This window comes from Nelumbo nucifera, chromosome 1 (assembly GCF_055504915.1).
Source record: "Nelumbo nucifera cultivar China Antique chromosome 1, China Antique-T2T, whole genome shotgun sequence".
Lineage (NCBI taxonomy): Eukaryota > Viridiplantae > Streptophyta > Magnoliopsida > Proteales > Nelumbonaceae > Nelumbo > Nelumbo nucifera.
The window spans coordinates 158,204,457-158,220,857 of NC_142649.1; the positions used below are offsets into that span (position 1 = coordinate 158,204,457).

The 16,401-nt window shown below is 37.2% G+C and overlaps 1 protein-coding gene across 1 annotated transcript; it reads left to right on the forward strand.

The window, feature by feature from the left end:
- The first annotated feature begins 1,773 nt into the window (after positions 1-1,773).
- On the forward strand, positions 1,774-9,620 carry LOC104602832 (uncharacterized). Its single transcript, XM_010266680.3, has 3 exons — positions 1,774-2,000; positions 2,159-4,195; positions 8,882-9,620. The coding sequence occupies exons 2-3, from the start codon at positions 2,600-2,602 to the stop codon at positions 9,263-9,265; spliced, it is 1,980 nt and encodes a 659-aa protein (XP_010264982.1). The 5' UTR covers positions 1,774-2,000; positions 2,159-2,599; the 3' UTR covers positions 9,266-9,620.
- Positions 9,621-16,401: the final 6,781 nt, after the last annotated feature.

Genomic DNA, 16,401 nt, shown 5'->3' on the forward strand with positions numbered 1-16,401 from the left:
CCATCATTTAATTGGGGTTCTTGGCTCAAAAAATTAAAAAAAAAAAAAGAACACCCAAAACACACTGAGAAAGAGTAGGGGGGAGAATGTTTGGCAGGATCCTGCCAACCAAGTTAACAGAGAAGAGTCAAAAGACTGCCACTCAGTTATTTCGTCTGCTGGGTCTGGTGGCTTTAACCCCACTGAAAATGATAAAAGATTGTAACTTTGTTGGCGATGGCCACATGGGAAAGCATGGGAGAGGGGACCATAGGACAGTTATGTGCAGGACAAGTGAGTAGGGCAAAAGGGGCACCGGGAGGTCTACGTGGTTGAGTAGGAAAAAGGGTAGACATATGAACATAGTCTAGCCACTAGTGAGCCCACAAGGGCCCACATCCACAGCCCAAAAGCCCAGTAAAATAGAAATCAATGTGAGAAAAGGAAAGCCTTTTTGATTGAAGCTGAGATAAAGAGAACGTAATTTATTTAAACATAAAAATCACACACACAGAGTCTCTGTCTTTCAATTATAAAATAAAACAAAACCAGCAAAAGAGGCAAGTTGGCTGGTTGTTGTAATTATTAGAGTAATGTAAGGGTGGTGAGGGACTGAGAGACACTCAGATTGAGGAATTAGAAAAAAATCCAAATCAAACAATGTGAGTAAAGGGCTAAATCAGTCACAAATCCTGTTTGATGTTACAAAAAACAGACCCAAATCTGTAGCCCCTGAACAAAAACAATTACTGATTTGATGTAACATTTGTCCTGAAATGTGGTTCAGTGGATGGATCCATTGATGAACCCAGAGAGATTTTTTAAATTAATTATATTTGGTTTATCCTTCTATGAATATATTAATCAATATATATTCAGGGAAGCTGCCTCTAGGTAGCTTAATAGATTCACCTTTTAATCTTGTTTTAACAAACAAGGTAGAAGAAAAATCCTCTGATTTGATCTCACACAGGTTTGAGTATTTTACAGCTTTGTAGGGATTGGAGGAGTTTGGGAATTCTAGAGAAACAAACAAGGATGAGAGCCAGAAGAGGTTTGGCTGTTTTTCCTTAATGGCCAAACCCTCCCCCACCTTTTCTCTCTCTCTCTCTCTCCTTGATGATTCTCTAATAAGTATATCAATCACATGGGTGGTTTTGTATTTAATGGGCTCTCACTTGGTGGATTAGGAGCAAAATGTATCCAACGATCTAGTGGGCTCACGGGCTTGATGGTGTGTATTCTAGTTGACTATCAAACATTGGATTATTTCGGTATCGTTTTTAATTTGGGGGTTTTATTGTTCAGTACATTGTGGGGCCCACTTTATCGGGTCGGAACCCAAAAATTCTGGTGATTGATGGCAATGATCTTGGCAACCCAGGATCCCTTGATGTTGATCTTACATCAAACGGCTTGCCATTGAATCTCATGGATTTTTGAATTTTCGAACTGTGGGTCCGTCCAGACTGTATTTGGAATATGTACGGTGGGCCAGTGCGGGCCGAAAGTTCAATGGGCCCACTAGAGGCCGTAAAGCCCGTCTTGTTGGGATTTGGGAAGGTAACATTGTCGGCGGTTCTCTCTATTGCTTTTACGGTTTTAACTGCAGAGGCTTACGTTGCATTAAACCGACGATGTTTGAACTTTAATTGCCTGACGTTTTGACGTTTCTGGTTACGATAACGGAAATGAGTAACAATGGCATTTTCGAAATTTTACATGAAATGAGGGGTATTTAATTATTCTCTCTCTAAGAAAGAAACAAGTACAGGAAAGGAAATGGTGTAGAGAGAGAGAGAGCGCTGTGCTGCACACAGTGAGTGACCTGTGTCATGTGTGGGGTCGAGTCCTAGCGGTCGAGTCCGGTCTGTCAGCACTAGTGGTGGAATCCGATCGAAGATCGAGAGCCGATCCTAACTCGGAAAATCTGGTACAAGAACTTCTTCGCGTGTCTCTCGGAAAGTTCATTTGGAGAACGGAGACGCAAGCAGAGGGGTTTGATAGGGCTCAGATTTCAGGTACCGTTTAACAGTTTGAATTTTAGGTTTTTATTTGATGCTTCAGAAGTGCAGAGTTCCAGCTTCATAAAAATTGTTGAAATTTAGGTCGTAGATCCGAAACTTCAAATTAAGAAAGTTCAGATGAAGTATCTCAGGTGACTTGTGGTGTGTTTCAGGTACTGGAAGTGTTACGAGCCTGCAAAATCAGAAATTAGTGCAATGGAGAAGATGCAAGGGCGAAACAGAATGTATGGTAGCTTGAATTCCAATTTTAGGTAACTATTGTTATCTCTTCAGTTTTAGTGTTTGTATGGTGATTTGGGCTCTCCATTGTGGACTGATTTAGCCATTGGAAGCGATCAAGGGTTAACAGAGAAGTTAAAGGTGATTGCAGAAGGTGGTAATTCGAACATACATTTTAAGGGGAGACGTTCTAGCTGTGCTAGTGTTTTAGGTTTATTTGTAGTGGACTAAAACCTATAAATGCTTGAGAAACTCGAGTAGGAGAAAAAGATGAATTAAATTTCAGCAATTTGTATTGATCCTTAGAAGCATCTGAGATGCAAATCCAGCAAAAATGAAAGGAACCGTAGCTTAGAGACTAGGGGACAAAAATCATGGAGGATTTGTCCAAGTATGCACACAGTCCTGCTCACTTGGCAGTTGCTCGTCGTGACCATGCCGCCCTCAAACGCATTGTAGCTTCCCTCCCACGTCTCCCAAAAGCCGGTGAGGTCACCACCGAGGTCGAATCTCTTGCCGCCGAGCTCCAGGCTGATGTTGTCTCTGCTGCCATTGATCGCCGTGATGTACCTGGCCGTGAGACCCCACTCCACCTTGCTGTCCGCCTCCGTGATCCCATCTCTGCCGAGATCCTGATGGCAGCTGGTGCCGACTGGAGCCTCCAGAATGAGAATGGATGGAGTGCTCTCCAAGAAGCTGTTTGCAGCCGTGAAGACTCCATTGCCATGATCATTGCTCGGCACTACCAGCCTCTTGCCTGGGCCAAATGGTGCCGCCGGCTGCCGCGCATTGTCTCCTCCGCTGCTCGTATTCATGATTTCTATATGGAGATAACTTTCCACTTCGAGAGCTCTGTCATCCCTTTTATTGGTCGCATTGCCCCATCTGATACTTATCGCATTTGGAAGCGTGGTTCCAATCTACGTGCTGATATGACCCTTGCTGGTTTTGATGGATTTCGCATTCAGCGGTCTGATCAGACCTTTCTGTTCCTTGGTGAAGGCTATTCTTCAGATGATGGTAATATATCTTTACCTCCTGGTTCTTTGGTTGTCCTTGCTCACAAAGAAAAAGAAATCACCAACGCTCTGGAGGGAGCAGGGGTTCAGCCCACAGAGGCTGAGGTTGCTCATGAAGTAGCTATGATGTCTCAGACTAACATGTATAGACCAGGAATTGATGTTACCCAAGCTGAGCTTGTTCCCCACTTGAATTGGAGGCGACAAGAGAGGACTGAAATGGTAGGAAGTTGGAAAGCCAAGGTCTATGATATGCTTCATGTGATGGTGAGTGTAAAATCCAGGCGGGTTCCTGGTGCAATGACTGATGAGGAACTATTTGCTGCAGAGGATGATGAGAGGTTGGCAAATGGTCCTGACAATGATGAGTATGATGATGTATTGACCGCAGAGGAAAGAATGCAATTAGATTCAGCTCTCCAGATGGGAAATTCAGGTGGCTTTGTTGAAGATGAGGAACATGGGACATTTGATTGCCAAGAAAATGGTGCAGGAGGTACTTATGAAAATTCTGAATCAAATGGTGTTACTAAAGAGAAGAAGAGTTGGCTTGGTTGGAGCAAGAAAGTGTCAAAAGATGGAGGCAAAGATCCTGAGGATTCAAAGATTCTGAAGAAGTTTTCAAAGTTGGCTCCAGAAGGTAGCAATCAGAAAGCAGTTGATTGTCAAAAGTCATCATCTGAGTTGCTAAGGGATGATTTAGGAGATGTTAAAAAGGGTAAAGAGAAAAGTAGTAAGAAGAAAAAGAAAATTGGACCAACTAGTGAGTCTAAACATGAGAGTGAGTACAAAAAGGGTCTGAGACCTGCTTTGTGGTTGACTCCTGATTTCCCTTTGAAAACAGATGAATTCTTACCCCTACTTGACATTTTAGCAAACAAAGTTAAAGCTGTTAGGAGACTCAGAGAGCTTCTGACTACTAAACTACCTCATGGCACCTTTCCTGTCAAGGTATATATTTTCTCTTGCATCTTTGATCTTGTCCAACAATAACCTTTTTTTTTACCAATTCATCTCTTATGTCTAGCTGTTTATCCATGCTTATGATACTCTGGTAGTTGTTCTGGGCGGAATTATTTGTTTCATGAACCCATAAATGACTGAAATTTAATATGCAAATTCCATCTTATCATTGTAATACAAGCTTGTCAGACAGATTCATACGCATACTTCATTCTCTGTTTTATATCCTTGTTCTTTTCAGCTCTATTTAACTGTGTTTAGTTTTTCTTTTGAACAATCAGTTAATCCTCATCCTGTCCCTAGCAAGAGTTATCACTGAAACTCACCTTTTCTTTCACATTTTTTTGGTAAATTTTTTTAAATGAGTTTTAAATTCTATTATGATCTGCTTTCCTTGTGATTTTCTATGTTAATTGGTTTCAATTTTTCTGATTTGTATTATAATACCTTAGTTATTTGGCAGTTATTTTGGGTTATTAATTACAACTTAGTTCTTTTTATAATGTTTTCATGTTTGTATATTACTTATTGACCACATGGGATTTTATCATTGTTCAATACTCCTTTTGGCAATTAAGTTGATCAGTCTTTTAGTTTAATGATTTCTGTTGTTTTTTTATCCTTATCTGTTTCTATTATGATTCCGATTCATTACATATACTCAAACTGTTTTTTTGTGTCAATTGTAAGAACTCTAGCTCAAAGCCTCAAATTCTTTTCTGTCACATCCAACTCTTGATTTACCTTAGTTCTATTTTTCTTTTTGACAGAAAGTATGGCATTACCCCTGGAATTATTTCCCTCTGGCTCTGGCCTCTGGGGTTGATCTTCTTCTAACATTAGTTTTTTGTTTTATTAACTCTATATTAGCTTTATTCTGCACTTTTCTTTCTTGGTTGGGCTGCCTTGTTATCTTGTTTTTCTTTTTTCCTGTCTTTGCTTTCTCCTTTCTGTTGCTTGTTTACAAACCATATATTGCTCTGTTTTTTAAGTGAAATCTCTGCTACCCTTGCTCAAAATATTGTGTGAGATAGGAAGTAACCTGAAAAACTATAGCCCTTCAGGGCTCTCAGTGGAAACATATGTTACAATGTAACTTGATAAGAATGAGGCCAAAAATAACTGGATCCTTGCCAATACCTTCTTCACCAGGTTGTCAGCAACTGAATTGGCTGATCTCTAAACCAATCTAAATAAGGGTTCAATGTGGCTGTCACAAACCACACCTCTATCAACTGGTAGCTCTGCATTGGCTTCTAGATCAATCTCTTATGAGATCAATTACAATATGTGAAGGAACAGCCCCCCCCCCCCTTCACACACGCACACAAAAAAAAAAAATTAATAACAATAATAATTTCAAACCGCTTGCCAACTGATAGATGAAGGAATTGCAATAAAGGGAAAAAGCTTAGAATAGCATATTGATGCTATTCTCCCACTTCATGTCTGGCAAACTGTCTTTTTGAGTGAAAGGTTGAGCATATGATTTTCCCCTTCTTCCTTTGTCTTTTTTTTTTTTTCATTGGTTTGGAGCCCACATGGGTATACCAGTAAACAACATTGCAATTTAATCACTTGTAAATTGCAGGACCTTGCTTAATCCTTTTGCTTACTAGATTTTAGGCTCCTGCCAGTATGGACATCCCATGGTTAACAATAGCTAATGTCTCTTTTAACTGGAGCATCCATTGGTATTTCTTTCATATGACCATACGATCTCAATAAATTTTCTATTGTCTCGTCACTCTTGGTACTACCCCTACATCCATTGGCATTCATTTTTTCCCTTTACTCCTCCTAGTATTGTCATTCATCTCTCACAACATACTAATTACTGTTATGCTTTTTCTATGGTTATGTATTTGTGCTCTTTCTTGATTTGTCAACACTCTTCAACATGAAGCACTGCCAGCATTATTAATAGGTATGGGCACTTGGTGCAATGATAAAATCTTGGGCTGACAAGTGTAAGAGTGTGGTTTGAGTCTGGAAGCAGCCGCTTTGTGCAAAGAAAATTCCAAAGGTTAGGTCTGTATCCAGTCTACCCCTACCAAAACCCTGAATAACCAGGATATTCTATGGATCTGCAGAGAAGATCCCTTGAGCATGGACAAATTTTAAAGGTAAATGGTACAGCAATACTGCATCAGGTTCAGGTTGAGTCTGGGTCTGGGTCTGAATGTAAAGATATTGCTAGAGTTTGTAACCTTGAACTACATAAGAATCTATTATGACTAATTATCAAAAAAATAAGATACTGTATTGACTCATGATCCACTTGTTTCATTTTTCTGGTTTTTCTCCAACGGTGTTGGTATACATCTATTTGGCGCAAGACATTGTAGAGTAGGTGCTTTGATTTTTTCTTTTAGGGCAAATCTAGTAAGTTAATATCTACTTAGGTGTGCAAACCTCTAATGAATTGGGGGTTTTTCTTGTTCAGTCCACCTCATAAACTCTTATTGGTTTGTACAGTTGGAACAGTTCCAAGTGGGGAATGAATCAAAGTTCAAGGGGGTAGTGAATCATAAGTGGAGTTGTTGGTAAATAAAATAAAAAACCAATAAAAATTTATGAAGTGGATTGAACCATAAATTTCTATATGACATTGACTTTAGATGACACACTTGGGTATTTGGATATTTCCTTGTATTCCATTCATGGTAAAAGTAAAAACCAATTATCTAGACAGTGATTGAAGGTTCTTAATATTTTCCTTCATTTTGCAACTATGTTATTGATTTCTCTCCTTGTGATCATTGTCAGTAGTGCTGATTATTGAATCTGTATAAAAATGCATTTCTCACTTTCAGCTTTGCTTTAACATTTTAACTTTGACTGTACCAGTTTTCTTTATCAAATGGGCCCAAATTGTTCTTCTATACAATTTGTAGCTTGTTTATGTGTGAGTCTATTAACTTAAAACGTGTGGTTAATTGTTATCTGTTGAATGGGTAATTAGGTAAATTGACAGCTCAAGATAACCTGCATTTTAGATGAACCCGGGCCTCAAAACCATCTCAAGTAGTTCATTATACTCATCCACCTACCAATATGCTTTTCTTTTCTCTCTTTTTGTGGATTTTGTTGATGTTTAGATTGTTAGATTACCAAATCAGTGCAGTTCTTGGGGCTTGTTATGGTAGCTACTATGACTGCATGACTTTGTTGTCATGCAAGGCTGCAAGATTTGTTGCCTGTACTATGTATTGAAATAATAGAAGATTTAGATTCTTATCTTGCATTTATGTTTTTTTTCCTGTTTTTTTCTTTTAAAAAACTTCCTTTTGGATTGTTAAACTTTAGATGTTGGTTTTTTAATACTATCTTCTGGTAGTATGTATGCTGGTTTGTTGTTAAACTTAAGATGCATGTTTTAGTTGTCCCTCTCAACTGTCCTTGTTGGCCTACCCAAAGCTTCTACTATAACAAAACCAATTCGGCAATTCTCCTCTCCATGGTTCATATTAAGATTTTTTTCTGCTTGCGATTAATTTCATAGGGTCCAACAGTGACTTAATTTGAAACTCTGCCAAACTAAACACAGATTTCAACTTTGTTTGCCCGAATTTTGTACTGACAATCCATATTGACAAAAGATGTTTATGTAAGGGACATATAAGGAGTTAGTACTTAGGGTGCGGGAGATATCATAGAATGCTTTGTAAGGAGTTGGCTTAGGGTTTTTACTTGGAATGTGAGTGTAATGAATCTTATGTACTTGAAGCTACACCTTATTTAATACTTGGAAAAGAAGAGAATTTATATGTATCCACAAAGGGAGAAAATAATATCTGGAATACTAGGGAACCTGACTTAAGTGAGCCTGATAATGGTGATTCTAAAACTTAATGTTTGATTATTAACTTACTAGGAGAAAGTTCTAAATCAGTGTTATTCGGACTGGACTGGATGTTTTAACTGGTGTCCTAGTGACCTATCAGGGTCCCACTTAATTGACAGTTTTCAGTCAGAATGAGCTAATGACTTGGTTAACTGGTAAAACCATGACTGAGTGAGCATTCCGGATTTGATATCTGATGTTTGCCAGAGGGCATGAGCAGGGTAAACTCAAATCATGCCATTTATTGGATAATTTGTAGGGTGAAAGTGACTCATGGATAGTGATCAGGTGGATGTTTTCAACCATGGACAACTCTTGGATCCTTCCTCACTGTACTGATAGATATTTAGTATCTAAATGGACAACTTCTTCATATGAACGCCCAGTTGATCTGCTACCCTCGTGCAGGGTGCAGACAGCTCATCAAGAGAGGGGTGCAGAGGTTGACTTTGTTTTAGTGCAGCTCAGGAGTAATGGTTGCAATCTTGTTACTCCATGTCTGTTATTTGATATTGTATATTGGTACTAATTGTAACAGCTTAGCAAGAGATTAGACGGTTGGACTTATTTGGGCCTTTGGGGGCACGACAGCTATTTAGGGGTAATAGTTGTAATAATGTTACTCTTCATGTCTGTTGTTTGCTGTTTTATGTTGGTACCATCAATGGGTTTTGTATTCTCCTCATCCAGACCTTTTGGATTTTGGTGGTTGTATTATTTTTGTCATATATAATAAAATCTCTTTGTTGTTATTACTGATTGATGAACTGGTATGGAACATCTTCATATACACGAGAAGTTATATATGTTTCTTTGGTTTATTGCAGGTTGCAATCCCTATTGTTCCAACTATTCGTGTCCTTGTAACTTTCACAAAATTTGAAGAGCTCCAGCCAACAGAGGAATTCTCAACTCCTCTCTCCAGCCCAGCACACTTCCAGGATGCCAAACCCAAGGAATCAGAGGGATCAACATCATGGATTTCATGGATGAAGGGAAGTCGTGGTGGGCAATCAAGTGACAGTGAAAGCCGTTGCTTTAGGGATGAGATTGATCCGTTCCACATACCGTCAGACTATTCTTGGGTTGACTCCAATGAGAGGAAGCGGCGGATGAAGGCCAAGAAGGCCAAGAACAAGAAGAGTAAGAAGCAGGCTGCAGCCAAAAGCACAGATGCAGGACACCAGTTGGGTGATGATTTGGAAGAATAATATTAACAGAAAAGAAAAAATCTCAACAAGTCGTTGCACCTCTTAGAATTCTTCTCAAGGGGAAAAGATAAAGCCTATTCCAATGAAGACAAAATCTGTTTTTTTTCCCACTCTGAAAAGTGGTGGAAGGTAAACCCTTTGGGTGTTTATAACCGAATTGGAAGAGCATTTGCTTATTCCCACTGTTGTATGTGATGTCATGTGAAATTAGAGAGAAACAGAATTTCCTTGTCCTTTTTTTTTCTTTATATAATTTGTTTTGTTCCAATTCTTGATAAAACTGATCTATGTATCTATGTTGATGATGATGATGATGATCTAATTTAAATCCTGTGGTTTGGATTCTTTTGTAGTCAAGTCATTTAATATTAGCCGAATTAACAAAGATCCAGACTTCTATGTTGTTGATGATGATAATGTAATTTAAATCCTGTGGTTTGGATTCTTTTGTAGTCAAGTCATTTACTATTAGCCGAATTAACTGATCTATCTATGTACATTGTCAAGTGGAACACGCTTGGGAGCTGCCACGAAATAGCCCTCTTGGTCATGGATCATTCTGTAACTTGTGTCTTGGCCAACTTGCTGTTGCTGAGAACATGGGGATGGATGGAGGTAATGTCTGCTGGATTTTCCACCAGCAGTTACCACTACAAGTTCATAGTTTCTAGATGATTCCTCTGCCCAACAAACCTCCTCCTAATACCAACACTGACATCAGGAGCTCCAATTCCATTGAGGGGAACGATACAAATCACCGTCGTGGAGTCGAGCACAAGCCAATGCACCTTGCTGACCACAACACATTGCTGGTCATGTTAATCTAACCGCACATTGAGACATTCAGATTTGAGAACATCTCTTGTACTATTTATCACCGATATTTCTGGTGCGTGGCGTGGCTGGATGAACGTAGCCAGCAATATATTATGGTCAGCAAATCCGGATTCTTCCATGATGGCCTCCAATCAAAATGCTACTCACATACACAGTCTCACAATCTTATCTCAAACATGATGTTAAAGACTGGGAATTGGGAAATTGGGTATGAACGAGATACCAACAAGATCAGATGAAAAGACTGAAATTGGATGAATTCGAGCCTGGTTGGTGAGTGATGACAGAAGTTTTTTCACCCAAATGGACCAAGTCCGCCTCTCTCTGGTCCTGTATCAAGTCTGCACATAATGTGGTTAAGGCTCAGTATTTAAAACCTTAAGCCCAGAAAACCCAATCTGGCCCAGATTAGCCCATGTTTGGGAGTGTTTTATTTTTTGTAAGTGTTTATTCAAATAAACACTTATTGTTAGTCAGGACCACGGCATTTATTTGTCTTATGCTTGAAAATAAACACTTATTCAAGCAGCTCAAAATTTGAACTAATTTTTAACTGTTATTGTTTCCTTTCTGGAAAAGATATGAGCTGAAATAAGTTCAAATTTCAACTATGATATGAAAAAGATATAATATCTGAAAAACTTTTGATCATTCAACTGGAATCAAATGTGGTAGCCAATCAGGTGTTATTTATCAAAATTCATGGTTGGGTTTTGATTGGTCAAAACTCTTTTAATATCATATCTTTTCCGCATCATAGATTTTTCTTTCTTTCATTATTTAAATAGTTTTTTAAAACCCATTTTCTGAAACTTTACGTTCCCCCTCTCTCTTTCTTAACCTTTCTTTCATCCCCAAACCCTAACCTACAAGTTTTATTCTAAGACTTTTGATTTCTTTCCGATTTCAGGCATAGATGTGATCTGATTGGGAAAGTAGGGAAGTATAAGTCAGCACCCTGCTTTGAGAAAACTTAATGGTGTTAAGATCATATGTAGTGTTATTTTGTCATTCAGGATTTTCATACCAGTAACAGATTTTTGCCTCTTTTCATACCAAGAACAAATTCCATAGTCTTCTTATATATATCTCATATGATATTGAGCACACAAGATTGTGTGTCGAACATGTTCAGATATTGGGGAAGGACTCGACAGTCTTAATCTCCTTGTGACCATCATCTTCCTAACTTTCACTCTAGTCACTATTTTTCATCACGGGGCGTGCAAAAAATTTAAAAAAAAATGGTAAATAAATATTTATTTCAATAATAACGGTGTATTTTGTTAACTTATCACACATAAGAAGTCTAGTTATTGGGTCTACAGCAGAATCCCACTGCTTCAAGACTACAGCTGATCCGGACTCGTATGAAACCCTTCCTGATTAATCGTTTTTGGGTCATAAATGATTCATTTGAACTTCCTTCTTTGTCCAAACAAGCAAACGGGTTCTGTCAGACCTGCATTTTCAAAACAACTCTAAGAGTATTGTTTGATTCACAGTCCGAATCAGAATCAGAATCAGAGTAGTCTAGTCCCAAAGTCTGCTTGGTTCAGACTAGAATGGAAATGGGAATTGAAATCAGCAATAATGGGATTAAATTCTTAGGGAGGGGCAAGGAATGACCATTCACTCAAATGGGAGAATGTCATTCCAGCAGAAATAAGAATGAGATTCCGATTCCGCCCAATCAAACAGTTAAAATCTGAATAGTACATTCTAATTCCAACGCTCTATTCTCACGAACCAAAGAGGGCCTAAGAGTGATGATCTTCATCGGTTTTTGGACGGTGGCCATTATGAAACAACCACTAATCACTTTTAACTAAGAGCAGAAGCAAATCCACTAATCACTTAAAACATGCATCTACAGTGTTGCAGAAATTAACACAGCTTATATAAACAACAAAAGCATTTTCACTGGTATGTAGTAATATACCTCATCTGAAAATGAGATTGACAAAGTTGTATTTTGCATTGATCGTATTCGTATCAGCCACAGTAAAAAAAATAGAATGAAAAGGCTGATATCCGCCATTGTAATATCCTCTCTTTGCACCTTTGTTTCACAAAAGAATGAAAATACTCACTTAATTGGAAGCCATCATTTGAAGCTCAAAACCATACACAAACAGATTGCAAGCCAGCTCGCACAAATAAATATGGGCTAATTTATTTTATTCGCTTTTCGTGTTCATTCTTAATAACCCCAAAAGACGCAAAAATCGGTTTTGTGAATGATTTTTCTCCGAAAAATAATCTCTAAAAAGGGAAGTTTTGCTTCAAAACTTTTTTACATAGTTTTGGGTAAGTTTTCATTAGACACACGCCTCCCTCAAATCGTTTTTTTCTTTTCTTTTCTTTTTTTTTTGGGTAAGAAGTAAAGGAAGAACTAGATTACACCATTTTTAAGGGAAGAAAAAATGGAAAATTCAAAAAAAAAAAAGGAAAAAATTGGATAGGTGGTTTGGAAAAGGGGAATAGAAGCCACGTGGCATTAAGGAGAAGGGTGAAAAGGGTAAAGGAGAAAGGAGAGAGAAGTTAAGCAGGGAAGGGGGAATTTTCAGTGGACATAAAGTGCCCCCATCTTTGTATTAATAATACAGGAGAGATTATGACCTGCTGTTGTTGAAGACAAAGAAGTCAGTCTTGTCTGGACCAGAACTGAAAAGGGTATTCTTACAACTATGGTTTTTAAAACTGAATCAGATAATGAATCGATCAGGGATCTGATTTCCAAGTGGAACGATTTATTTTCCTTAGTCAGCAGTTTGTTGACCAAATCAACAGATTTTGGCAAAGTAATGATTCTGGGGTAAAATAGAACCGATGAGTATTGAAAACCATTTCCTATCTATGTAATGGGTCAATGGTTCAATCATTTGGGTTAACATGGACCAATTCATGATTTCATAGCTAAATAATAAAGTTTTAAAATATAAAAAAATACAAAGAACTAGGAAATTCAAAAAAAAAATAGACAAATTTAAACACATCTACAATATTATATATTAGTCATAATAGAAAAAAATAAGTGTGTCAAACAATAATTCATTTTATTAAAGATGTAATGAAATATAAAATATAAAATTGATCTATAAATGAAACCATTTTCCTATCTAGATGACAAATCAATGCTCCAACCTCTAGACCAAATATGGGCTCATATCAAATATTATATATTCGTCATATTGAGAATATAAATGTGATAAATAAAAAATATTTTTAATAATGATTAAAATAGAGTATAAAAATAAAAAAAAATGAGAATTAATGTCTAACTTGGGACCCACTAACTAGGTAAAATAATAGAATGATTAAGACAGTCAAATCAATATCTTGTTGACCAATCTAATGGTTTTTTACAAGCAAGTAATTTTATGATAAAAAGACTCAAAATATTGGTTTGATGTCGGGTCAACTAGGACTGTTTGGTTTAATCAATAAATAAAAAACATTAATAAAAACCAATGTTCTAAAAATCAAATGAAACCACATTTGTTCTTAGTCAAACAAGGCAGCTTGTGATGTCATAAACTAAATAATAAAAATAAATATAGAAACATTATAAAATTTACAAAAAAAAAAATTAAGCATATCTTTAATATTATATATTTGCCATATTAAACAAAAACTATGTGTGAGAAAAATAAGAATTATTAATGATGGAAATAACTAAAATTCAAGAACAAAAAAGGGTAAAATATACAATCCTCCCTTGAGGGAGGTTTCATTTTAACAAAACCTCCCCTATATCTTTGAAAAAAAAAACATGCAGTTCATTACAAAAAAAATCATTATTGTCTCGACAATAAGGACTTTCAAGTTACAAAAATGCCTTTACTACTTGCTAAGGCACCTTTCAATATAATTAAAATGCCATATTTGCCCTTTTAGACTTCACTCGACCATAATGAGTTTACATAATGAAATTACTTTATTCTTTTTAATCTAACCTATGGATTTTTTTTAGTTAAAATTTAAAAATTGTTTTTTTGGGAGTGTTTTAGTAAATCTCCATCTCAACCAATAGATATAAGGGTAAAATGAGTATTTTCAACAAACTAATACATTAGGCCAATGGTTTTTGTCTAGGACAATGATGGAAGGGAGGTAACCGTATGATTTTTTTTTTCAAAATTATAAGGGAGGTTTCTGTTAAAACGAAACTTCAAGGGAGGTTTATATATATATATGATTTTACCAAAACAAAAAATAACACTAATATCTCATCCATAGCATGTTAACTTGATCAAATAGGTCAAAATTCCACCAACTTAGAAAAACCCAGATGTAAGGTGGTGGAGCTGATAACTAGAAAGTATATTATTGGATTCAACATCCCAACATTTGGAATTTCAACATTTTTTATCCATAAAATCGTGTAGATTCAGAAGTGCAAAGTGAGACAAGAAGTAAAAGTAGAAGACAACACCTCTGAATGGACTATAGTTTCATCCACCAGTCATCTTTGTTTCGAACAAGAATAGGCTACACCCAGATTATATATGTTCCTCATATAATGAAGGCCTCAGCACTTCAGCAGCTCATTGGGGCTTTAGGCCACTGGCCTTGGCAGTTGGCACACTCATCCTTGTACAGAAAAAATTGGCTTGGCTTGTATACCTTAATTGACTAACAATAATCAAGAAAACTAGGGGGTCTCAATTGGACTGGATTTGGTCCAATCCGATTCAGTCCAATGTGAGCCCATTACAAATGGACCAGGTCCAATTCAATCCAATGAATATTTTGGATCGGTCCAATTCAATGTTTGGACCGTCTAATCAGTTCAAATTCATTTTAATTTAGATTGGTTTCAACTCAAATTCGGTTTGTTGACACTTATATTTTTATCTTATACCAATGGACCAGATATTAGCTTAATCCAACCCAGTCCAATATAAATTTATTATGAACGGACGAGGTCCAATCCAATCTAATAAATATTTTGGATCAGATTGGTCCAATCGAATATATCTTATTAGTCCGTCTAAATTGATTTTGAATTAGACAGGGTCCAGGCCAAAACCGGTCCATTGACACCCTTACCCATCTGTAGGGAGCATTTAATCAAATTATAAAGGAGGTAAACAAAAAGAACTTATATGGAACACAGACACTTGCTCAGGAATAGAATCATCTCAAACCTCCACAGAGGCAAAGATAAAATTACCCCCTCAGGACTCAAGCATCTGTGTGACACAGTTGGAAAAGTCTGTTGAAAGTGCAATAATTCCTTAGAAATCACCAGAGTTGGTTAAATTTATGATGGATGTTGTTTGTTGTATAGTCTTTTTTTTTGCCTTCTTTTAGTTATCATTTCTTTTTCTTTTCATTTTTTTATAATAGTTCATATCAAGGTTTTAAAAATCGGACCGGATATAGAACCGTTCTAGGGTTGAACGGCCCGATCATTCGGTTCAAACAATTTTTGGTCGAAAAACGGTTTTAGGATGAAATGGAACCGGTTCAACTGTCCAATCCAGTCCGTTTTTCAAAAACATTGTTAGTATTGTTTCACACCACTACAAGAAAAATGGGCAAGAGCAACAGTCGTAGGACCGCTGGCTTAGCCCTTTAGACCGCTGCCTTAGAGGTAAGGCAGCGATAATGAGTCTGCCCCCTAAACCACTACCGGCCTAGGTCAAGATCGCCAACTTAGACAAAAAAGACCACCACCTTTGAGAACCGGTCCAATGCGGTTCTATCATTCCTAAAGTGGCGATATATCAAAATCACCGGCTCAGAGTTGATAAAGGTGGCGGTTTGGACCGCTGGCTTAGAACTCTTTAGACCGTTGCCTTAAGTCGGCCAAATTGTTGTTTCTGTTTTTAGGTGGCGGTCTAGACCGTCGGCTTAGGATTCTTTAGACTGCCGCCTTAGGTCGGCCAAATTGTTGTTTCTGTTTTTAAGTGGCGGTCTAGACCGCCGGCTTAGGATTCTTTAGACTGTTGCCTTAGGTCGACCAAATTGTTGTTTCTGTTTTTAGGTAGCGATCTAGATCGCCGGCTTAGGATTCTTTAAATCGTCGCCTTAGGTCGTCCAAATTGTTGTTTCTGTTTTTAGGTGGCGGTCTGGACCGTCGGCTTAGGACTCTTTAGACTGCTACCTTAGGTCGGTTTTTATGTCTAAGGCAGCAGTTGTATGACCACCGGCTTTGTTTTTTTATTTTTTATTATTTATGTCAATTTGATTTCAACATTTTTTGGTACATGTTTAATGACAAATAATACATAAAAATCAATTTAAATAAAAAATGCAAATTATAAATAAAAAAACTTTTAATTAAATTA

Coding starts and splice junctions, on each gene's coding strand:
- LOC104602832 (XM_010266680.3), top strand. CDS start 2,600: ATGGAGGATTTGTCCAAGTATGCACACAGTCCTGCTCACTTGGCAGTT. Junction 4,196..8,881: donor ATGGCACCTTTCCTGTCAAG/GTATATATTTTC, acceptor GGTTTATTGCAG/GTTGCAATCCCTATTGTTCC.